Here is a 25364-nt window from a genome sequence, read left to right on the forward strand (position 1 = left end):
ATCTGTCTATTTAAGAATTCAATCTGGGTGAAATATTACTTGTGCCTAAAGCTTGTTCTTTTTTCATGTTCGGCCACGAACCTGTTGTACCGAACCCTAACGTCATTTCAACAGGTGGCTTGGTCTCACGATGTGATACCCAGCCTGAAACTGAGCTGTGAGACGACCGACATCCTGCAGCCAAGTTGTCCTCACTGGCTTCAGGTGGAAGGGGAAGCAAATTGGGACACAAAACGTATTCCTTGCTTCCCTTCCAGATTCGGGCAGTGCTGGGCAGAACCAGCTTTAATTGTGATTGAAATCTCACTTTACCTGCTGAAAAGATGAAAGATTTTGCTTTGCTGTTAAAAAAAAATTCCAACTTCTGTCATTTTCTGTTGACAGTGTGCCAAGGTGGTAGGATTTCTTATTATCATTAAAATCTTTTTGAACAATCTGCTTTGATCCATACATTTCCATCAGTGCTTTATTAAATAGGATCCATTTGTGTTTGTTCACCCTTGACCCCACTATTTCTCCCCTCCCAGTCTCTGTGTGACCATGTTGCCTCAAACACTGACATTGGTATTGGAAGAGGTCTCGCGTTGATGGAACCCATGTAGAGTGATTGCACTTCCCAAATCTTTCAGCAGCAATCGCATTTAGGGATTTGGGAGGGAAGAGTTAGACTGATCATGGAGGAGGTGTTCGTATCATTCGGCACAACATCGTGGGCCAAAGGGCTATACTGTTCTATGTTAGCCTTTGTTTATGATCAGATTAACACAGAATGAGTCATTGTCCTGTAACAAATTTAAAAAAACAATGAGGTGAAAAGCTGGTTGAATAAGTGACCTTGAAGTAGGCAGTGTGGATGGGTTTAAGAGACTGATATGTGTCGCTGGAAAGAGAATGAATTGAAGAGTGTTAAAGAGGTTCATCAGCAGGGTTAGTTATTATAGCAGTAGGTTAAGACCAAACCTATTTCACATCCATTTATTCCTGTCCCCTATTGCATAGTGCCTACCTTTTTGATTTTTTTTATTCCATTTCTTTTGATCTGAGTAGTGTTATTTTATCTTGATTCATAGCTGTTGCTGGTCAGTACTTGGATGAATTATATGCATTAGACAGGCCATCTGATGAGGCAGGTGTGGTTTGAAGTCATTGTACCAAGTGCATTTGCATGGAGGACAACACTGCAGGAGCTGCCTGGAAGATGTGGAAAGTCGTGAGTTTGAAAGGCTTCAAAGAAAAAGGGAGAGCTGCAATTGTTTATCAGACTGGGATTCCATTCGAGTCAGGTTCTGGAGTACCGCCAACCGCTGTTTGTGTTCGTGAGCTTGCACTTGGATGGGTTTAAGATTTTTTTTCTCTCACCTGGCAGTTAATTTATCGGAGTTATCCTGGTTGATTTGAGTGGGATTTGGTCTATCAGCTTTATCTAATGTCTTCCAAATGAATGACCACCCCATCACTGGCTTTTATCACCCAGCAAAGACTCTATAATTAATAGCACAATCCTATAACCATGGGAACAATCTATCATGTTTAATCTCCAGTTTTCTTCCTTTGCCATGTAACCCATTGGCTCCATGTGTTGACTGGAGGATTTTGCTCATCATTAGTTGAATTTACCAGTACACTGAAAACAGACTATAATGGTTGGACTGAAGGGCTGTGGAACAGATTCACTCTCCATCTGATGGGAAGAAACAAAGAAGCAGGCACAAGCTTGGATTTGTGCTGTGCCTTTCATCTCTTCAGAGCATTCCGAGGTGCTTTAAAACTAATTATTTTGTTTTGAAGTGCAGCCACTATTAATTCAGCGGAGGAAATAAAAACCTCGGTGCTAGATTCTGGGTGGAGAAGGACAGCCATTTGCATCCCTTCCATTAATTTTATTCAACATTGTTAACATTACAGGAATAGAAACAGGACAACGGTTACAGTTGGATAAAGAACAGTTGTTATATTGCACCACAGGATTGGACAAGAACCTGTTCATTTTGCACAGAGGTGACAAAGCAGGGCCAACAATCGTTGACGAATTTCTCTTTTGGGCACAAGCTTCTGTTTAATGCAACAGGACATACTTGAGGAAAGAATGGTCTGTGATGCCGTCGAAGTTATTTACAAGGTATGTCACAATCTTGATCATTTTTGTTTTATTATTCAATTTGTGTTGGTTTCACCATTTTTCTGCATATTATCTCTGAACTCAGACTGAACTGAATGTGCTTGTTGAGGATGCTCCACAATTTCTCCAATATTCAACAAGAAATATGGAGATGTGTTTTAGGCAAAATATGGTACTTTTTAAAATGCAGGTTATTGTAAGATCAGCCAGTTCTCCAATCTACCAAACCCTGCCCAGAATTGGTAGATTTCCCAACATGTATGTGAGAGGCATGTAAAAAAAAACACATGTACAACTAGCTTGAAATTGACAATTGATATGCTTCCAGTAAAATCAGTTTCAGGTATGGGATTCTGAAAAAAATAACTCATGGAATAATACCATGACCATTTTAACAGAAAACAGTCATATCTCTTTTGGCTTCTGGACTTGCGAGAAACACAAGAAAATCGGAGCAGGAGCAGGCCATCAGGCTGTCCTGTCATTTAATATGATCGTGGCTGATCTATGCTGACCTCAACTCCTCTTCTGTGCCATTCCTCCACAGCCCTCTGTTCCTTGATCTCTCAAATATTTATCCACCTCCCCTTTGAAAGACTTCTAATGATCCACCACTCACCGGGGCAGAGAATTCCAGACGCTTAACCAACTCTAAAACAGTTGAGACCAATAAACCTGATGAGAAAGGTTTCGTTTCCATCGGAGCTTCGTTATGGAGATTTTAGGAACCTGGCCATCTAAATGGACTTGCACTATGACGTGCGTGAGCACTGAGGCTCTCGCCTTTCCTGTTGATCCTCGTTACAAGGGACGTGTCACGTGGCTGCTTTTCCTCTATGTAGTTGTTCAAAATTAATCTGCTGTGGTTATTAGATGAGACATTGGTTATTGAAAACCTTGAACTTGCTCACATACAACATTTCCCAAAATAAATTTCATGATGAATACATTTTTTTGTCCTAGGCTGCATTACCACAGGAACCCTTTGAGTCAGTTTTTCTCTCAAGTGCCTGACCGGTAGCTAAGACTGTACCAGCATCAGTCCATGTATCCACAGTTCTGTGCTCTAATCACTGAGGCACTTGCCATCATCTCGGACCAACCACTTCACCAATGTTGCAGAAGACAATGATTTGTGTTAGTGATCGTGGTGTGGAGTGTTGCTATGCTACTTGACCTTGGGCTGCACCACACCCAAACCCAGATCCCGTTGTAACTCTCGCTTCCTAACATAGACTACAGGAGAATGGGTAAGCAATCTGTGCCGATTTCTTTTTCTCCCTTTCCATTAAACCCAGAGAAATATCCAAACTGCGCGAAAATAACAGCATCCTTCAGGGAAGGAATAATCCACGGAGCCTTTGTGTCTGTTGTTCTGCAGCATAGTTGTCAGTGTTGTAAATCGTAAATCTTCTCTGCTTGATTCAAATGGACAAAACATTGGGAGAGGTTAGATTGAGGTTTATACGTGAAGCTGTTCTATGCTAAAAATGAGCTGGGCTCCAGTCACATCAATTTTCATTGTTACTGAGGAAACCACATGAAGCCCACTCGAATAGAAAAGATAAACTTGTGCATTTGTGATGAGGTGCTGTTGAGCTGGAGTGTTGTACATTTGTAATTAGAGGAGGAGGTGAATGCGGAGGAGAATTTTGTAAATTCAGCATCCCCTTTGGATCAAGTATCAATGTGACTTGGTGGGGCTTGTCTCATTTATATTAAAGCTACTTGGGCATCTTAATCCAGGCTGAAGAGCTTTGCAGCAGTTATGTTCAAAGGTCAAGTAGCCAGTGTTTTGCTTTGCCTGCTGCAGAGTTTACAGGCACCTACGAGCCAAGCACCACACAGTTCAACCAGCGTTATGCAGGGGATCCGTTCACACCTAAAAGCCTCTTCGACATGCAGCCGTTGCCAGGGAAGCAGTTACTCAGATACTGGCAGCACTGAGGTTCGGCACTCTTGCGCCACAGTGCTTTTGTCTTGCATTTGAGTGGCACTGCAACTCTGAAGTAGACTCCTCCTCGCGTACTTAATGGTGTTGTTCTTCACAGTGACAAAGAAGAGCGTGTTTATCATGCTGTTGCTCACTGCGATGCACTTCACAATATAGTACACTGTGATTGAGTGCTTTTCCCTCAAGAGCACATTTGGGAAGAAATCTCGCACAATGGCGTATCCGTAATACGGAGCCCAGCAGAGGATGTAGGCAGTCAGTATACCCATAAGCACCAGGACGGTTTTCCTCCGTGCTCTCAGCCGCTTCCTGATCTGTTTGGTTTGCACGCCAGGCATGCTTTTGAACCACAGTTCCCTGCTGATCTGCAAGTAGCACAGGGACATGGTCACAACTGGAGCAACAAACTCCAGGATGAAGAGGAACAGAAAGTAGGACTTGTAGAAGAGTACCTTGTCCACTGGCCAGATCTGCCCGCAGAATATCTTCCCACCGTTGTTGGGAGAAGTGTCAAAGGTGGTCTCGGTCATGAAGTAGGCTGAGGGGATGGAGATAACCAGGGACACAGCCCAAACTGCAATCAGGATGCAGTACGCTGTCTGTAACTTCATGCGAGGCTTCAGCGGGTGCACGATCACCAAATACCTGCAGTGTGCCCAGAAATGGAAAATACAGTGGAAAGTAAGTGGGTTGCAATGATTGATGTTGGATTCTGAATGACAAGACCCAGTTGTTCAATGAAAGAAAAGTCACCAAAAAGAAATTGTTAAACCTTGCAGTAAATATTTTGACATTTTAATTCTACTCTTTATTTCCTTCCTTTTCCCAAAAGTTGAAACTGAACTCCAGGTTTTAATGGGCACAGCAACATTTGAAAGGTCAATAATGAGGGGGTATGGTTTAAAAGCAGAAGGGTTAAAAGGGAAGGTGAACAAAATGTTTCCACCTTGAGGGTTTCTGGAACTCACTGCCTGAGAGGGCGGTGGAAGCAGAAACCTTCATCGCATTCAGGAAGTATCTGGATGAGCACTTGCTGTGCCATAACCTACATGGTGATAGACTGAGAGCTGGGATGTGGTATTAATCCCAGTAGCTCTTTGGGGATGGTCTCGTTATAACGTACAGAAAGACCTCCCTCTGTGCCATAAATATCCATGATTCTATCTTGCCCCAGTGACCTTTCGGTAGAAGTTCTCATTTATTATCAACAGCAAGAAGTTACAGATGATTTTCCCTTCTCGCAGAGGCCCAGGAGGCATCAAGGTCATCTCATGTCACAACCCGATGCCTTGTCTATCAGCTTAATACCTCACTGAGTGGGCATTGGCTGACATCTGAAGGATACCAGAGCATGGCCTTCTAAGTGTTTCAAGGTGTCCTGCGAGATCTTCATCAGGGAAAAATTCACACCACGTCACAGGGAATATTGGGGCAGGTGAAACCAATGCTTGATCATTGAGGTGATTTTATAGCAGCAGTTTGAAGGAGGAGTGTCAGAGATGGTTACAGATGGAGATTGGGCCTTTTAATGATGGGGTGACAAAAATTAGATGCATTACAGGCTAAGACTGGATCGATGTAGAATTCTTTGAGGGTTGTGAGGTCACTGAAGTGGATTGAGTGGCCTCAGAGAGATGTGAACATGAGGATGAGAATTTTTAAGTTTTGGAAGTTACTCCTCCCAAAGGCAGTTTAAGATGCGGATGAAGAGAAAACCGAGCTGCTAATCAAGTTGGGTTATGAGAGGACAGTATTGACTGACTTTAGTTTACGAAGGATGAAGATAGGAGGCCACACAGGAACCTCATTGGAATATCGACTGACATATGGATGAGGGTTTCAGGAGAGGGAGGCTGTCACAGGGAGGAGGTGACTGATGATGTGGAGCTGGAAGTCACCAGCTTTAGTGATGGAGAGGACATGCAATTGGAAGCTCATTTCAGGGCCAACAGACGTCATGTTTGTGAACAATCTGGTTCAGCTTCACGCACGCTGGTAGGGGAGAGGGATGGAATCAAGAGGCTGAGGCACAGAGTTAAGTTGGGGATGGGGTGGAGTAAGATCATACAAAAAGACCCAACTGCAACAAATGGGAAAAGTTCTCACCTGTCAACTGCTATGACCAAGAGAGCATTGGTGGAGACATAGAGGGAGACCATTCTGAGGTAGTTCACAGAGGAGCAAAGGACATGTCCGAAGTTCCAGGACAGCTCCCTGACCACATAATAATCCATCTCAAAAGGGCAGCACACAATGGCCACAATGAAGTCTGAAATGGCCAAATTGACGATGAGAAGATTGGTGATGTTCCTCAGGTTCTTGTACCTGGCCAGAGTGATGATGAAGAGGAAATTGCCAATGCCGCAGACCAACATAATGCAGACCAGCACAATGCCAATCACAACCCTGACCTGGTAGGTCTTGATGGCATCTTCCTCCCCTCTTATATCAGGAGATGTCATGTACTGGTCATATTCACAACTCTCATTCCAGGAGGTGATGGCATCTGCCAAACTCAGATCAATGTAACGTGAGAGGTTGGCGCAGTGATCCACCATGGCCGAATCTCCACAGTTCACCAAACTCGTCGTCTTGTGGTTTGTGGAATTTTCTCTTCTGGTGTTAACTCAGTGTTTCTGCATACACAATGTTGGATGAAATTCCTTAAAGGTTAGGATGCTAATGTTCTATCTGTATGAAAAAAGTCTTTATTTTAAAGTTTTCAGTTTGCTACGGTCTTGATCGTTGAAGCAGATCGTGCAGTTGTCTGTGTAGTTCCAAAAGGCTGCTTTAGTCTAATGACGGAGCAGCCACAGTACTCGAGACAAGTGTGGCAGCTTCAAGCCAGGTTTGTGATGAGTTACTGACCTCTGCCCAGTGGAGTGGGAGGAGAGAGCTCAACTGTTCACCTTCCTTGGCGGGGGAGAGAAAGGAAAAGGTTTACTGGTTAGTAGCTTTGATTCTTCTCCCTACATCTGTAGCTGATGTATTGTAGGGTCTGTACTGTACGTACCCTTCGAAGCTTGTGGCATGTGATCTGTCTACACACATTGCAACACTATTTAGGGAAAAGCTTCCGGAAAGTTTATCTCAATCTCTTCCCCCTTCCGCCTCCCCCTCCCGCCCGTTCCTCTCTCCCCCCCCCCCACTCTCCTCTCTCCCCCCTGCTCTCCCTCCCCCATCTCTCTCTACCCTGCTCCCCTCCCTGAAGCTACCTCCATGCATCTCAGAGGCTATGTACAGCAAGAAACATGTTCTCTACTCCTTTGTTTATTAATAAAGCATTTTGTCAGCAATAACAGAGCAGCTATCTGTGTATCTGAGAGAACGATGCGGTACAGTCCGGCTGCTGTCCCTCCACCTCAAGCCCTTCTTTGTCTTCTCTCTCCCCTCTCCCTACTCTCTCGCCATCTCTCTTCTCTCCTGTCCTTCTCCCACACTTATACCATTTGTCAATCCACCTCCCCCCCAAGGTCTGTCTCCTCTCGCACCTCCCACGCACGGCTCTCTCCATCTCCTCCCCAACTTCCATCCTCCCTTCCCCTACACAAAGCTGTCACTCTCTCTCTTTCCCCATTCAGCTCCCTCGCGATTGTTTTGTATTCCCTCCCACCCCAGCTCCCTGTCTTTCCTCCCACACCCCCACCTCTCAGCTCATCACCTCTTCCTCCCCACCAGCCTCGCTCTCACCCCTTCTGCTCTCAACTGTCTGTGTTGAGTGTGGACCTCCGAAGCCAGTGATACAAATATATTTAGTAAGGAATGGCAGATGGCACCTGAACCATGCTGGAGGAATGCACGCTCTGGCATTGGTTGAGGAAAGTGAAGCTGCCTGCAGTAGAATAGCCGTGATTCACATATTGTCGCAGTTCACCCTTTAATTCATGGTCATTATTGGTCTGTGATTGTACCCCAACTTGGAGTACAATGAGCTGAGAGAATTTACTGGAAACAGCCAGTGTTACCAGTTTTTGCATCAATGGTCTCATTTATTGATGAGCTTGTTCCTCTGCTAAAGCTAAATTCACTGCTGAGAACAAAATCCTGAGCATTTTGGAAGATAAATATTTTAGGGATAAACATTAGCATACAATGGCCTTGTGTAAGGAGGATGTAACCTCCATGTCTTGCTTAGTGTTCTCCTGAATAAGCTCTCTATGATTCTTGGTAACACTTTTCTCCTGTAACTTGCTGATACACTGACCTCCTCGCAGCCAGAAAGTGAACATCCAGCTGGTGGGCAGAACTGAGTTTACAACAGGCCTGACTGGGGTGGGGGGGAACCGTAACTTGCACTTGGCATCTACCCACCTGATGTTGGTTAGTCAAGGAAATCCTGAAGCAGTGCCCATTCCTCCCTGTCGCTCTCTCCTGACAAGATCTCCATCCTCTGACGGTACTTCTCTTCTGATGATACCTGCACCCATTCCCCCCCTCTGCTGCCCCATTCTCCATGGAATAATAATGAGATCTGCTCAGCATAAGCCTGTAAATTATTTGTTGAAATAACATTGGTGTGTCTGACAATGCTAATTTCTCCAGGAGACACAAACTCTGAACAGAAATTAATATTTCTAAGCAGAGCTTGTTGGAGATGCCTCTTGAGCATTCTTGTTACTGCACTGGTGGGTCACAGGTGCTTCTCCATACAGATCATACAGGGAAAATGCATCTCTTCCTGGTGTGGCACACGTCCACCTTAATAATGCTTTAAGAAGAGAATGCAGCTATAAATGTGATAATACGGTAAATTTCTTGAGTTACTGAATCATAGAAGTTAAATGGAGGCCATTCAGCCCCTTGTGCTTATGCTGTCTCTTGGAAGGAACTCATCCAGCTCAGAAACAGACCTTTCAGCCCAACCAAGATGCCCATCTAATTTACTTCCACTTTCCCGCATTTGCCCCATATCCCTCCAAACCTTTCCTATCCATGTACCTGTCCGTGCCTTTTAAATAATGTTCATGTAGCTGCTTCCATCACTTCCTCTGGCAAATTGTTCCACATATGTAACACCCGCTGCATGAAAACGTTGCCCCTCGGGTTCCTATCTAGTTCTTGATTCCCCAACCCTGGGAAAAAGACTGTGTGCATTCACCTGATCTATGCCCCTCATGATTTTACATACCTCTGTGAGGAATACACTCCAAGGAATAAAGTCCTAGCCTGCCCCACCTCTCCCTATAACTCAGGCCCTTGAGTCCTGGCAACATCCTCGTACCTACCATCCTGATTCTTTCCCCAAAGCCCTATGGATCTTTTCCCTCAAAACTACTTATCTAATTTTTTTGAATACTACTGAAATCCACTTTAAGTTCCAGATCACAAGTAGCATCATAATCTTTCCCCCTTCAGCTCCTCTCTGGTTCTTTTGCCACTACCTTCAATCTGGTTACTGCTGTTGCTGCAAATGCTGGCACTTACTGTCCATCCTTATCACCCTGAACTGAGGAGGCAGGTAAAAGTCAACCATGTATGCCTGACTGGGGAAGGACATCAAATTTCTATTCCTGAAACACATTAGTGAAACAGCTAGGTTTTGTTCATCTGGAAGTATCAAGGTTACTATTACTGAGACTAGTGTTATTTCCAGATTTATTCAATAACTTAAATTCCCCAGTTGCCATGCTGGGATCTGATCTCATCTCTGTGGATCACTGGTCATCTGCAAAGCCAGTCCATATAATTTTGAGTAGTTCAATCTGTTGGAGTAGTATTTCTGTCAAGGTTTCCCTCTGCGCTTGCTCAGGTACAGCTCCACAGATGTTACGTACGTACAAGTTAGGAACAGTCAGCCACTCAGCCCTTCAAACCTGTTCTCCCATTTTATAAAATAATGGCTGATCTGATTTGAACCTTACCTACCCACCCCCCCCCCCCCCCCCCCCCCCCGGTTCCTGGCTACCTGTGTGTCAGCCCCTCGTTTATCAAATGTCTATTGACCATTGATGTCCAGATCTGTAACAAGTGCGCTGTTTTCCATCGCAGGGTGTCTCACTAAACCATGCAGACCGTCTGGTCACTGGTGGACCCGAGTTGCTTTCTGCTGCTGTCTGGCTGATCAGGACACCACCCTGATGGCAAATTGATGATCAAGAGTCATTGCAGTTGTTTGAATTCGATAACCCTGCCCAAACCAAGTCTCTCCAAGGATGAAAATCAACCTGCGACATCACAACATTCATGAATCACACAAGGCCACCTGATATTTTCATTACTCTCACACACCTTCTGTATTTATTCAAACAAAGGTGTCATCTATTTTCTGGCTGGCTTCTTAAAAACCTATCGAGACCACTGACCAAGTCATTAATTCTTACCTCTCCTCCACCAAGACGTCGTTGAAGTATTTTCAGCTCCTTGAGGCAACAAAGGAAAACTTTGTCCCAGATGTTAGGAAGGGCTGGATTTGGGACTGGCTTCGTGACAGCCCCTGAACAGTGCGGAGAGGCAATCATTCAGCAGGAAGCAGATGAAGTTATTTACCATTCTTGATCATTTGACTGTTTTTATATTCCTGTAGCGTGTTCAGAATTACCCGTGTGACAAGCCTCTATAAATCAGCAGCATAAAACGAAGCCGCTTTATTGCTGTCTCTTCCTTCCTCCTGTGCCTTGTATATAACAAGCAAGTTCGTTATTCAATTGCTTCTGAATAGCCCACAAACATGCCTCGCAGACTTGTTTCCCACAAAGGTTTGGTAATGAAATGCTTTCTCTTTTGTCATTACATGTTTCGGAGGTGACATCCAGTGAAGATTTTCACTGTGCCGGTATTCCTCTGCTGTTTGTTAGAATTTGTTGAAACTGTATATTTTCCTGCTGACGGAATACTCTCCCATTGTCTCTCAGTCCCTGTTCCAGAGATCTTGCTCGCTGTGACTGTCTTTGTAGCTCAGTCACTCACTGAGCTGGTGTGACTGCCTGGTGCCCTTCTTTGGGAGGAGCTGATTCACCAACCATAATGTCGTCTTAAAGGAGAAGTCCCATTTTTGAATTAAAGGTAACACTGAGAACTCATGACCCATGGCTTTTAGTGCAAGAAAACATGGACAATTCCCTGGGGTAGGGGAATGATGCGGCTTCCAGCATTGACGTGAAGCAACGAAAAGGTCTTACCCCCCCCCCCCCCCCCCCGGGAATGTCACATATTTAACAGTGCATCAGAAAATTGTCATTATTCCAGCTGGCCTCCTGCCGATGCTAAAAAACTGACTTTAATGGCAGGAGGTACAGAAGGCCGAAGTCCCACACCACCGGGTTCAAGAACAACTACTTCCCTTCAACCATTTGGTTCTTGAACCGACTGGCGCAACCCTAATCACTACAGTTTAGCAACACTATGGCCATTTTGATCACTTTGCACTAAAATGGACTTTTTAAAGTGTTTTTTCTTTAAAAAATTGCTTAATTTGTTTTTCTTGTGAATGCTGCTTATATGACGCTATGTGCCTGTGATGTTGCTGCAAGTAAGTTTTTCATTGCACCTGTGCACACATGGACTTGTGCACATGACAATAAACTCGACTTTGACTTTTGACTTTGAAAATCAAAGTAAATGGTGAGGAGTGCAGGTTGTTACCAAAGCTAGATTTAGGACACTGTCAATAAAGATGAGGTGAGGGCCAGCAGGAGATAGGGAAGACTGAGGGAGGAAAGACATTCCACAACGGAATGTACTGAACAACATTTCAACACGGGTTGCAAAGGTGAAGGGATACGTGTGTGTGTGACCAGGGTATCCACAACTTGAAAGCAGTTCAGACAAACACCAAGCACAGCAGTTTTGAGGAAGCAAATGAGTTGAAAGCTCAAAAGAAGGAACAGTTGCCGGGTCTCCTGTGCGGTATGACTGTGGCACGGAGGGATCAGCCTCGACAGTACAAGCTGGGATCCATTGCGCTTTGCTCCAGATGACCTTAAAGCGGAAGTTCTGCTTTCTGGCAACTTGGAGCTTGACTATGTGGCCAAGTTCCCTGGATTTATGTTTTCCATGGGAGCAGTGTGTGCTCCCACAGCAATCTCGAGGGGATAATTAAAGCATTTTAATCTCAGTGATGAGGTTTTGGGTCTGTTTGATCACAATTAGCCCTGCAAACTCGAATGTGGGACTTTTTGTTCAAGGGACCTTTTGACCTGTTTTTGTTTATTTGCCCTCCTCAGCATATTGAAATTCAGCTCTTGTGCATGGTTTTGCTCTGTGAACCCTCAGCTATTTCTATCCCCTACAATATTTTCCAGCTTCTTTCCCTACCTCTCCCCCTCCATTAAATCCTCACTCACAACTCTGTTCTCCATTTCCCCCCCCCCCCCAATCCATTTAATCATCTCCTCAGCTGTGTCATCAGGATCCACTCAGCCAGAACTCGGTCTCCAATTGTTTTCCCATTTTTAAAAACCTTCTCATTTGTCTCCTCTAGCCCTGTAAACCAATTTTTAATTTCTTGTAATCATTTAAAAATTCTTCCCCGTCTTCCATCTCCAGATTTGTTTTAAATGGTGAGAACCTGGGTATAGAGGAACCTGCATATGTGCCTGTTCAGAAGGCACAGGAGGTAAACGGGTTAGTACAGCAAGCAGTCAGCAGGGACAGAAAACTGGCCTTTATTACAAGAGGGTGAAATATAAAAGGTTTTGTGGAAAATTGTGATTTTGAAGTCACGTGAAATATTCTGCAGTTTTGTTCTCCAAGGAAGGATGTACTGGCCTTAGTTCTCCGATGGAAGAGGTGGAAAGGCTACTTCCTCAGGCTGGGGAGTCTAGGCCACATGTACTCATATTCCTCATGTCGTAGAAAGAGGTCATTCGGCCCATCAAGTCTATTGCCAGTTGTCAGGGCATTTTCATCAATCCCATGCCCAGATTTCCCTGTTGCCTATTCTCTCTCGTGGCCAAGGATTCCCCTGATTCTCCCATCACTCACTAGCGAGAGTGGTGGAGGCAGGTCTTCTCACAATATTTAAATATCCAGATCAACACTTGAACGGCAAAGGCGATGAAGTGCTGATGAGTAGGATCAGTATAGATGATGACTTGATTGTCAACGTGGTGGGCCAAAGGGCCTGTTTCTGTGCTGTGGGATTCTATGACCAGCATGAGAGAGAATTCACAGTTGTCTATGAACCTGCCAACCAGCATGGGAGAAAATACCAGGAGGAAACGTACACTGTCACAGGGAGGATGTGTTCACAAACTGCACTGGAGGTCAGGATCAAACTTGGCTTGCTGGAGTTGTGAGCCATCAAGCCTCCTTACTGAGCCACCAAAGGGCATTACCTTGGCAGAATCGTTTGGGCATTTGAGATGGAGACGAGTGGGAATTTCTTTACACGTAAGGTTGCACATTGTTGGAATTTTGCAACTTGGAGAACCATGGATGTTCTGATATTCAAGGCTAAGACTGATAAATATTTGGGCGTTAAATGCTAGGGGGAGGGGTAATGGTTGGGGATATGGATGAGCCACGCAATCAACCATAATGTTACTGAATGGGCAGGCATGAGGGGTCATATGGCCTCCTCCTCATTTCTCTTGTGTTCTGTCCCAGCTTGTGCCATCTGACTTTATTAAAAACCCAAGTCCCGCACGAAAACTTCAGTGTTCAGGGCATTCAGTAAGGGAATGATTCAATTTTGTGTTTATTTATATACTTCAACTGATAGATTTTTTTAAAAAACTGTGTCCCATTGCAATCAGACTAGAGAGTTTTTGTAGATTGCTGTAGGGGAAATAGGTTTCAACATGGTAAGTCGGGAACAATAGTGGGGAAAGCAAGAGCTATTCTGACTCACTTGAATTGGGTTGGGACCAGTGTCCTGGTGAACCAAAGAACTGGAGCTGCAGATAAGGCTTTAAACTAAATCGCGGTGAGGTGGGGGCAGGATTAGAGTTCAGGTGAGAGAAAATTCAGAAGGTTGAGGAGAAAGATCAAGGTGATAGTGCAGGAAAGCAAAATGAGTAATAATAACCCCAAAGTCTGTCAGGAAGGGACGGAGCATACAGACATAATAGTACATGTGGAATTAGAGTCCAGCCAGGGAAAAGTGGTAAACTTGAAAGCTCTATCTGAATGCATGAGCATTCATAATAAAGTAATTAAATTACTGACCTAAAGAGAAATAAATGGGCACAGTCATCACAGAGATGTGACTCATGTTGGGAACTAAATATTACAGAAAATATATGAGAAGTGGAAAAAGTGAAGGGGTAGGCAGCTGTGATAATAAAAGATTGGATAAAGGTCGGAGAGAAAATGGATCCCAGTTCAGAAAATCAACAAGTAGAAACAGTTTGGGTGGAACAAATAAAGAGCAAGGGACAGAATTCCTTGGGTCCCCAGGCAAAAGTGGAAACGTAGGACATTGCAAAAATAAGGAAATTAGAGCCACAGTTTACAACCAAATAATAATTAGCCTTTACTGCAAAAGGATTTGAGCTCAAGAGTAAAGATGTCCTGCTGGAATATGCTGTACTGTTCTGGTTTCCCTCCCAAAGAAAGTTCTTGAAATTAATTTGTGGGAAGGGGTTCTATCCAATGAGGTGATGTACAATAGAGATTAGGTTCAGGTGATCTTATTAAAGCACGCAATGTTCTTACAGGTGGATGCAGGAATGGTGTGCTCCTCTGTTGGGTGTCTAGAACCAGGGATTACAACCAAAAAATAGGAGATCAGCCATTCAGGATAGAACTTAGCTGATGTTTCTTCATCCAAATTATTGTGAATCTTGGGAATTCTGTGTATCCACGAGTGCTGTAGTGGCTCAGTCATTGAGTACCTTCAAGACACACATCGGTAAGTGTTGGACATTAGACAATGAAGGGATATGGGGTTGGTGCAGCAATGCTGAGGTAGATGATCAGATACTGAATGGCGCAAGAGGCCAACTGATCTGCTTCTGTTTCTTACCTCCCACTGACTTATGATATTAATATTAATATTCTCATGCATGCCTTAGATTGGGTTCTAATCCGTCTGTGTCTTCAGATGTTTTTCTGTGTTGTAACAAATGACCTGTGTTTAATGTTTCATATGAACAATGGCATCTTCTTCAATACTTCATTAGGGTACCAATCTGGAACATGTGCTGAAACTTTGAACCATATGACTGATTCAGCCTGGTGATATTAAATCCTACAGGTCTGCAATGGACAATGCCTGGCCAATCATACCACTGATTTGATGCCATAGTCACTGGCCTCTGTCCACAGTGCAACAAGCCATTAACCCAATATCCTTGAATCACTTGAAATTGCAAAACTTTTGAAACCTCCAATCCTGCAAACAAGTTTCTGAGATTAGACACTGCTTTATTCCCTATGCCAGTATGCTTTAAAAATAAAGGGCCCGGATCTCAGTATAAAATATTCCTTGGTAAACTTCATTGTAATTTTGCCATTGTTATCTTTGGAGCTCAGTAACCCTATCTTCCTGTAGGCTTCAATAAATTTATTCAAATGCTTATCTAAATCCCTTGAATATTTCACTGACGGACTTCAGTAGGCCCTTGTACAATGGACCTTATTGTGTCTCTTCCTGCATTGTGTTATCTTCCTGTGTGGAAGGTATTCCTTCTCTCTTTATAGTTTGGGACCAAAATATGAATTTATGGCTTCATTCTTACCAATTCAGTGTAAACTACCCCTCGTAATTTTGAATTCTAATATTTTCTGAATCTTTATACCAATGAAGAGAGCCCAGGAACTGTAAGTCTGGCATTGTTACTGTGTCTTAATTGTTTTATTTTGCTTTGGTATTTTGTATGTAAAGCTCAGAATCCCCTTTTCTCCATTCTGATTGTTTGCCATCTTTGCTCCTTCTGTTCACCACAGCTCTGCACTGAGAGAATCAATGGTCCTCAGCAGTGGCGAGAGAACATGGAAAAAGAGTCTTGGATGTTGCAAATCAGAAATAAATTGATGCTTTAATCATCGGTGAATGAAGCAGACGGCACTAGATTCATTTGTTGTTGAGTAATGTATGCTTGAGTAAATTCCATCATGCTCTGTACTTTCTTCGTACTGATGTACACCCATATTTGATATACATGGTTGGTGCATAAAAGTCTTCATCTAAGATGTAATGTCTGGGTTCAGCTGTGAATTGGTGTAATTTCAGCCCAATTCATTAAATGTTCACAATGCTTGACAGTTCTAAAAGAGAGAAATATAAAGCAATGATTTGATTGAGGGCTTGTTTTCGAAGCTGGAAAAAACAAGTAAACAACCCTTGTTACAATTCAGGTGGAAACCAAAAGGGCTTCTGTTGGATAGGATGCTAAACCTCAGCCCCATCGCCTCTGGAGTGCAAATAATAAGATTCACTGTTCAAAGAGCTTGTGAAGCAGCAATACTAAAACATCACTTCTGTCCAATATCTCTCTATTTTGTTTTCCCTCAAAGTGCTTAATTAGCTGGAAAGGGTTTGGGATGTATCAAGGTCGTGAAAGGCATGGCATTTTTTGTTCATTCGCCTGAGAAGGAATTGATGATGGCTGGTAAGGTGCAGTGAATGGGTAAATAAGGAAGGAGGGTTTGACGGTTTTTATTTGCTTCTCAGTGGTGTCCATTGGACGAAGAATGATGCACACCTTGTAACTTTTCTGTCATGAATGGTGATGGTAGATTGATGTGACCTACTTGAGAAAGGAGCAGAGGCATTGGACTCGTGGCGAATCGTATATTGTCAAGAAAGCTGAAGATACACATACATCTGGTAGATGGAGTCTGAATGAGGGAGAATGGATTTAAAATGAAAACTGGTGAGTCCCAGAAATTACAACATTCTCAAATTCTACACAACTCATGTCACTAGACTGATTCCTGGGCTGAGCTTTAAGAATGGTCAATGCTTACTGAGGGTGATCTTGTTGAAACAGTCGAGCATCAGCAGAGGATTGATGGTGGGATGCTGTTTCCATTGGCTGGAGACTTTAGAGCTGTGGAGGCCATTCAGGACCAATTGAGAAGTTTATTTATTCATAGGCTGTGAAAGTTTGTCTATTCGCAGAGACTGTGGATGCTCAGCCATTCAGAATATGAAAGGATAAGATCGATTGATTTTGGAAACTGAGGGAATGAAAGAATCTGGGTATTGATTTGGGCTTGCTGGTAATAGAGGGGATGAGGAACACAATCTTATTGAATAGTGGAGTGGCCTCAGGGCCATTTGGACTATTCCCTTCATATCTTTGTTCACATTTATGAAGTATTTCTCCCAACTGATCCTTTGTCAATATGGCAGGTCTTGCTGCGTCCTCGACTCTGCGTCGGCAGTCTGGGTTACTGCAACCCCTTCGAAGGCTGGAAGTGAATTGTGAAAGTGTTTTTGAATTTGAATAATCAGTTTTTGTGGCCTGTTCAACTTTTAAGAGATTTTGTTGAAAGAGCTGTCTCAGTGCCAGGCTGTTGTGTCCAAACCTTAGCCATACTGCTCAGATATTCTTTCCCCCATGTGTATAGTTTACAGCTGAATTTTATGGAGCACAGATGTGATGGTTAGTGTTTAACTGGTTGAGAAGGTGTTCCTCATGAATAATATAAACACTTTAAATATCCTTAAATATAATGGAAGCAAACTGCAACGTTATCATTCTACATGCTTCTGGAATCAGACCGTCGATTTTGTGACTGAATGTATTGCCTCCATGGTACTATCACAACTATTGATGGTTAAAATTTTCTTCCTGGTGCTATTGTTTAGCCTACGTGAAGCTTGCCAAAATTGCTTTTCTGTTCATTAATTTAAATGGACTGAATGGCGCAGAATTGAATGTGTCATCCTTTCTGCCTGAATTGTGTTCCTGTTGCATGAGACGGCAACAGAATGCAAGCTGTGAAAGAAATTACCTTTCGGAAACATTCCCAGAGGCTTCTGTTCCTCTTTAAAGGAATCTCTTCTCAAGCAGTTTTGATGCAGTGGGCTTTCTGAGAAGCGGGAATGTCTCCGGGCTTTGAAATATGACAGAGCAGTGAGCATGAGAAGACTGTAATCTTCCTTAATACTCCTGTGAATCAGGATAGGGAACATAAATCATTGTCGCACAAGCCGTGCAGTGCGATGTGTGCCAAAAATATTATTGTTAATGTTGGCTGCTTTCTAGGCCAAGAAAATATAATTAGGTACTCTCCAAACACACAGGGAGATCTCAACAGTGTAAAATAGCATGACAACAGCCTGCTTGATGTCTCTTATTTTTTTTTATTTCTTTTAAGATGACAAGCACTGATCCTGAAAATTAATCAACCAAAATAAATCAACTCCCGAACACTGCCTCAGCACTTGGGTCAATGCAGGCGAGCACAAGTCTTGCCAGCCACCAGGAAAACAAAGGAAAGGTACAGACACAGTAACAGAACTGTTGTTGTAATGGCTTGGCACTTATTCTTAGAAATGAGACTTTGAATCTGCCTGTTCCAAGGGTTCTACGTACAATAATAAATGTTATCCTTGGACTAAAGAAGGTAATTATCAAAGAGTAAATGGATAGAAGCTGTACTCATTGGCAATAGTTTGATGGTCAGGGACACGGATGTAAAGTATTGTGGAAGTTGATAACTTTTTGTACCCACAGCAGTTATGATCTGGAACTTATTAAAATGGTTGGCAGAAAAGCAGTCAATCAGGGGCTTAAACGAAGTAAGACAGACACTTGAGAGAGGACGAATATCAACAATATCTTGCCGGCCACATCCCCTCACCCCACCGATTGTTTGTTACTTGAGGGGATATTTATGATGGAACAGGATTGAGTGGCGTTCTTTAACATCAGCTGACACGGACTTGGTGTGTTGAAACAATGTTAGGCTTTTATGGAGATGGTCTCAACCTAATTTCTTGACGCAAATCATTACGATAGCAAGGAAGGCCAAATGATAGTTCATATGGAATGGCAATGTATCACTTGGATATGGTCAAGGAACCTTCCCCATTTGGAGCAGAGGCAGCTTGCTGGGGTGGCATGGAGGAAGTATTCTCTGCTTTAGCCCAGAACCGGGTGCAGTTCCCAACCAACGTTGAAAGAATGCACGTTCAAGTCACATCATCTATTAAATGATTAGTAGTGGAAATACTACCCAATTTCATCTCTTACCCCAGGAACACCAGTGGGTGAAATTGCTTGGGCCCACCAGGTTTGACATGAAAGAAGTACCATTAGAGGAGTTGTGAATGCCCTTGCAGTCAAGGTCTTTAGGGTCGACAGTGTAATTAGGGCAAATGTTTGTCTTCCGACTGAATTTCAATTCCAGGAACAATTTGATGTATGCATAAGTGTTTGATATAATATGTGAAGATGGAAAATACTTGTCCAGTGTATCAGTGTTATTCATTGCTGTCACAGAGCAGGCAATGTCCTGTTCCATCCAGTGTGCAGCTATTAGAAGCTCCTTCCCCCTCTCCCCCCCTCCCCCCCTCTCCCTCTCCCCTCCTCCTCCCCTCCCTCTCCCCTCCCCCCTCCTCCTCCCCTCCCTCTCCCCTCCCCCCTCCTCCTCCCCTCCCCCCCCTCCCCCCCTCCCTCCCCTCCCTCTCCCCTCCCCCCTCCTCCTCCCCTCCCCCCCCCTCCCCCCCTCCCTCCCCTCCCTCTCCCCTCCCCCCCCTCCCTCTCCCCTCCCCCCCCCTCTCCCCTCCCCCCTCCTCCTCCCCTCCCTCTCCCCTCCCCCCTCCTCCTCCCCTCCCCCCCCCTCCCCCCCCCTCCCTCCCCCTCCCCCCCTCCCCCTCCCCCCCCTCTCCCCTCCCCCCCCCTCCCCCCTCCCCCCCCCCTCCTCTCCCCCTCCCCCCCCCCTCCCTCCCCCCTCCCCCCCCCTCTCCCCTCCCCCCCCTCCCTCTCCCCTCCCCCCCCTCCCTCTCCACCTCCCCCCCTCCCCCTCCCCTCCCCCCTCCCCCTCCCCTCCCCCCCCCCTCCCTCTCCCCTCCCCCCCCCCCTCCCTCTCCCCTCCCCCCCCTCCCCCCCCCTCCCTCTCCCCTCCCTCTCCCCTCCCCCCCCCTCCCCTCCTCTCCCCCTCCCCCCCTCTCCCCTCCAACCCCTCTCCCCTCCCACCCCTCTCCCCTCCCACCCCCTCCCCCCTCCCACCCCTCTCCCCTCCACCCCCTCCCCCCTCCCACCCCCTCCCCCCTCCCCTCCTCAAACAAACTCTTCAAAATTGACAGATCAAAGGACAGCATTGTTTGAGGATCAGAATGCAGTTAGAAGTCCTCTTGTTAGCATCTCACTTTAATCTAACAGTATTAGAAGCCTTGCAGGAGAGCTCGAGGAATTAGTACAGGGTGACTCCAGCAGTCTGGGACGCAGGTGTGCAAGGACACATTTACCCAACAGACTAACAAACAGGCTTTTAGTGAAGCTCCAAGGTTCAAATCTCACTAATTTAGTCCAAAACATTACTTTGATCAACAAAGTATTGATCACATTATTCATGGACCATTAAGTGGTTTGAAAGTGTCACCTCTTCCACACACACACCAAGATACAAGGATCTCCGAACAAAGAAGAAACAGGGTACTTATTACCACCTCTAGACCAGTCAAGGAGTTGGGGAACATCAAATTGCTCACTGTAAAGTCCATTTACTTATTTGACACTCTGTGCCCAGGGAAAATTACAGAACTTTCCCGCTCAGCGAATTAACTCATTATCCACCCAAGAGCTCTGCTGCTTGAAATTCCCAAGTGGAATGTGAGCAGTCCACAGTGAGCTGCTTTAAGGTCCAGGGAGGAGTCTACCCTCAGTAGAAGATGGGACAGTGTGGGAAGGCTCATTCTCATCCAGGTCATGGAATCATACAACAGGCTATGCCAACCATTGAGTAACCAACTATACTCATCCCATTCACTAGCACTGATTCAGTCATCTGCTGTATCCTGGCGATTCAAGTTCTCATGAAGAGATTTATTAAATATTGTAAGAGTACCTGCCTTCACCAACTACTCAGCCAGTGCATTCCACGTTACAACTACCCCCTGGATGGAAAAGTAAGTTCAAAGGAGATGTGTGGAGCTAGTTTTTTTTAAAAAAAAGTAGAGAATGGTGAGTGCCTGGAATGGGCTGCCAGGGGTGGTGGAGGCAGATGCGATAGAGGAGCTTTTTGAGGCGCTTTGAAATGCACATGAATATGCAGAGAATGGAGAGCTATGGATCACGTGCAGGCAGAAGGGTTGAGGTATTATTAGCTTAATTAGTTCAGCACAACATCATGGGCTGAAGGGCCTGTTCCTGTGCTGTACTGTTCTGTTCTATTGCATTAGTGCAGTCTGTATGATGACCTCGGAACACTCCCTTCTGTACACAATCCAACACATCCCTGACTCTATCACAAGGGAGGCAATTTACCATTCTGGAGTCTTGCTCTTGGCCACAGAAGCACCTGACTGTTCCCATAATTAACAGACATTCCCCTCACCATGACTGATCATCTGGACTTTGCATCAGAGCCAACTGTGGTGGCACAGACCTGGCTGCTGCTTTCATCTCAGAAACCATTTTCCTCCACTCTCCCCCAAACATTGAGAGGGGAATAACCATAGGTGACCACCAGAAAGGGAAGGAGCCTCCTATATTCTTTCTCTGACGTGATCTGGCGTGATCAACTCATTGTGGTTTGTAATGTACTGTCTGAAAGGATGGGGAGGAACAGATTCAACAAGCACACGAAAGAGGGGATATTTCATAGCTTATAGTAGTGGGATCACAGCCACCAATGCATTGTGTATTTCAGTGCTTGAGTGTATTTTTTGTTTACGTACCATTGGGCTTTTCCCTTGCAGAGCTCCACTCAACAGTATGACAGACTTGTACATCTTATTACTAGCTGCACAGTGGCATAGCTGGTAGAGCCACTACCTCACAGCACTCTAGACCTGGTTCAGTCCTGACCACGGGCACTGTCTGTACAGAGTCTGCACGTTCTCCCTGTGACTGCGTGGATTTTTCCCAGGTGCTCCAGTTTCTTCTCAAATCCCAAAGATGTGCAGATTGGTGGGTTAATTGGCCTCTGTACATTGCCCCTATTATGTGGGTGAGCAGTAGAATCTGGGGGAGCTGCTGAGAATGTGGGGAGAATAACAAATGGGATTAATGTAGCATCAGTGTAACTGGGTGACTGATGGCACAGACTCCATGCAGTGTGATTCCATGAATTCTCAACTAATTGACAAGAGACTCCCAGACAAAACACTATTTGAGATTGTGATGCTCAACAAGGCAGTGCATTAGGATCACCTAAGGGGTTGGAAAGAAGATCACTTACAATAAATCACCTTCAGCATTAACTTTCTCAATTTCTCCATTACAAGACAGCATTCTGAGGGCAGTTGATGGAACGTCCCCTTGAGAATGTGCTCTGAGAAGGGCTTTTAGATCTAGCGCAGAAGAAACCTGACAGGGCACAAACACAAAGGAACATAAATCAGAATAACATTATACTCCCAACTTCGTTAGAATTGCAGTGAGGGCAGACACTTGGTGAATCTGTCACTTGGTAAATCTGTCACTTGGTAAATCCTTTCTCTGGAACTTGTTTTAATAATTCTTGCAATAATTGAATCGCAACAAATGGAAATAAGACACAAGCATGCTCACCAAGAATAATCTGATTTCTGAAATGTCACTGCTGTCTGGATGAATAGGACAGTATCGATTGCTGCTGCACATCAACTCACACAGCAAGTGAGCAAGATGCAGTGCTGGCCCACAAACTGCAGTAAACGCTCAGTTGCAATCAGATTTTTCTGCCGGTGTTTGTCAGAAGTCCCAGCATGAGAAAGGTAGTTGCTAATAGTTAGACGTGAGACAGTGTACAGAAAAATACTGAATTTTGAAAAGATAGATACAATCATAAGAAAGGGGCAGGCTTTATTTTCCACATTACTTACATAGTTGATGAAGTGCTTTCGAAGTGAAATGTTTTTAATTCTCCTCACAGTTCTGGACTTCACCAATGAGCTTCCCACTGGAGTGGAGCTGGTCTACAGGACTAATGGGAATCTAGTCAACTTGCGGTCCAGAACCGAGGTCACCTCGTGCTCTGTCGTCAAACCACAGTGTGCAGACAACCTCGAGGCACCAAGCTTCAGGTCATCATTGATTCGTTTACTGAAGCATACAAGACTCATCATCCGCAAGACTGAGGGTCTCTGCCCATCTGCCCCCACTATACGACACCTTCATCCAATAGGAGGCACCTTTCCAAAGGCAGAGAGCAATGGTGAAATTCACCTTCAGTCCACCAGCTCAGCCTTTGACTGGTTGAGGGAAAGGGTGTTTTAAAGATCAAGATTTCAGATCCATCATAAAACACATGGTCTCCCAGGCAGCAGTGATGTCTGCTTCAAAGACAAGGTACCCAAGGGGACCGGAAAGACAATACCAACATCATTTCTGCAAAATCCTCCAGCTCCACTGGAAGGATAGGTGAATCCCCGTCAGCATCCTCTCTCAGACGACATCCAGGCCATACCTTTCACCAGTCCAACATCAGATTGCTGCAGCAGACACTGTATTTTGCGCTCTGTCTTGGGAACAGATTACCAGGTGGACAGAGGAAAAGATTCAACAACGTTCTCAAAGCCTCCTTCAAAGATTGCAGCATCCCCACAGACGCCTGAAACTGCTCGAGATGGAGGGGAAACACTCAGAATGGTACTGAGAACCTGGAGTCTACGCATCATGAACGCAGGAAGCACAGGATAAATAGTGGAAGGAATGCACCACCTCACAGGGATGCATGACCCACCCATTGAGCACATCTGTGGAAAAGTCTGTCGTCCCCGCGTTAACCCCATCAGTCACCTCAGAACTGGAGCAGAAGCAAGTCATCCTCGATCGTGAGGGACTGTCCGAGGAGGAGGGAACATTTTGCATACAAACTTCTACTGATGAAAATGTGGTAATCAGCAATTAATGATTTTGATTTTACTGCATTGGTTGAGGAATAAATAATGGCAAAGGCTCCAAAAAACTCCTCTGCTCTTCAATGGAAACTACCCAAGTTTAGTATCACAAACACATAATTGGAGACTGGGTCTAAATCTGTGTATTCAAGGAACTAGGGTTTTGTGTGAGGGCAGGACAGAGGTGATTTGTAAAGAATCCTGCAAGATTCATGTAACCTTGCTGGTTATATTCCTACCTCCTCCACTCCACTGCAAGAATAAGTGGTAGTTTGGCAAGTGAAAGAGACCACGAACTGCTGAGGTACAGTTAAGATTATAGATTGAGTAGGGTCTAGAGGAGGCACTCAACCATCTTGTAAACAAAAGTCAATGAGCATCAATTTTAACATCTTTTTTTCCAGTGGTGGGGAAATAAATACCAAAATGTCCAGGAGTAATGCCTCATGTCTCATCTATCCAGAAAACTGTATCTCCCAATGCATCTCTCTCTTAAATAAATTAATTCAGTCCAGACAATTATTTGTTGGTAATTCTATGAATAAACTCTGGGAAACAAAGCAAAGTTTGGTTTTTAGCAGTGCATTTTACTTTGATCCAATGCAAAGGGAACTGAGAGGAGATGACCTGCATTTATATAAATGCCCTTCATAACCTCCCAAAGCTTTTTACAATCAATGAAGTCCTTTTTGGAGCGCAGTCACTGTTATGTTGGTGGAAAGCAGGTGAGTAAGTAGCGAGCTCCTGTCGTCAGAATAGACAGGGTCAGGTTCCACTTTAATCTCTGGGTCATACGGTCTGTTGACTGGTGCAGACGTGATTGAAGCGGGAGATGGAAATCAGCACCTTATTATCAGTGACGTTCATTCTGCAAACCAGCCTGTGGAAATGACAGCCTCGGATCAGGGTGGGGGAAGGGAGAAAACACTCTCTCAGAGAAGCGCATAAAATATCTTAAAATGTCAAGCTTAAATCAGCTGCTTTAAATATGTTTGCAATGATGGGTGGTGTTATTGGATCAGTATCTCTCCCTGCTAAATCATTTCATACCTCACAGAACAGAATTTCAAGCAAATGATTGTAATCAGAACACTTCTGGAGACTTCAGTGGTTAAATTGAATAGCCTCAGCTAAATGACAGCCTGCAGAAGCTGAGAATTATTCCAGAAATACACAAAATTATCTTGCCACCCACAAGGCACATGAAATCACTCTGCAATTTTCTTTGTGAAAATCTTCCACCCCACCCCCAGTCAGACACTTGCTGTGTCTGGAAGCTGCAGGAACTGACTCATTCTCACTGGCGTGAAAATATTTGGTCCAAATAAATACAGCCTGTCAATTCTGTGTCACTAATCATTTTAACAAGAAAGCTTATTTCAGTGCAGCAAAGTTGAATACTGGCCTTT

At 44.5% G+C, this 25364-nt stretch overlaps 2 protein-coding genes across 4 annotated transcripts in view; one reads left to right on the forward strand and one right to left on the reverse strand.

Moving 5' to 3' along the window:
• Positions 1 to 24410, forward strand: part of LOC127586896 (RNA-binding protein 4-like) — a 45750-nt gene extending 21340 nt beyond the window's left edge. The window contains exons 3-6 of one of the 2 annotated variants that reach the window (XR_007958727.1): positions 15903 to 16043; positions 16630 to 16831; positions 18285 to 18407; positions 22989 to 24410. Coding sequence is in view for 1 of the 2 variants with exons in the window: in XM_052044917.1 (XP_051900877.1) it covers positions 15903 to 15913 (11 nt within the window). In the remaining variant the exon portion in view is untranslated. Of the gene's footprint in view, positions 1 to 15902; positions 16110 to 16629; positions 16832 to 18284; positions 18408 to 22988 lie in introns of those variants that run through there. The other variant, XM_052044917.1, reaches the window with a different exon arrangement.
• Positions 1906 to 10945, reverse strand: LOC127586895 (prokineticin receptor 2-like). 2 transcript variants are annotated; one of them, XM_052044911.1, is made up of 4 exons: positions 10394 to 10945; positions 6180 to 6986; positions 4526 to 4718; positions 1906 to 4438 (listed from the first exon to the last, which is right to left on the reverse strand). In XM_052044911.1, exons 2-4 carry the CDS (start codon positions 6629 to 6631, stop codon positions 4043 to 4045), a joined length of 1041 nt encoding a protein of 346 aa, XP_051900871.1. In that variant the 5' UTR covers positions 6632 to 6986; positions 10394 to 10945; the 3' UTR covers positions 1906 to 4042. The 2 variants fall into 2 exon arrangements, with proteins under 2 accessions (XP_051900871.1, XP_051900870.1); XM_052044910.1 differs by having other exon boundaries at positions 1906 to 4718.
• Positions 24411 to 25364: the final 954 nt, after the last annotated feature.

This window comes from Pristis pectinata, chromosome 38 (genome assembly GCF_009764475.1).
Source record: "Pristis pectinata isolate sPriPec2 chromosome 38, sPriPec2.1.pri, whole genome shotgun sequence".
NCBI lineage: Eukaryota > Metazoa > Chordata > Chondrichthyes > Rhinopristiformes > Pristidae > Pristis > Pristis pectinata.

Coding starts and splice junctions, on each gene's coding strand:
- LOC127586895 (XM_052044910.1), bottom strand. CDS start 6,631: ATGGTGGATCACTGCGCCAACCTCTCACGTTACATTGATCTGAGTTTG. Junction 4,719..6,179: donor TTGGTCATAGCAGTTGACAG/GTGAGAACTTTT, acceptor GGCACACTGCAG/GTATTTGGTGATCGTGCACC.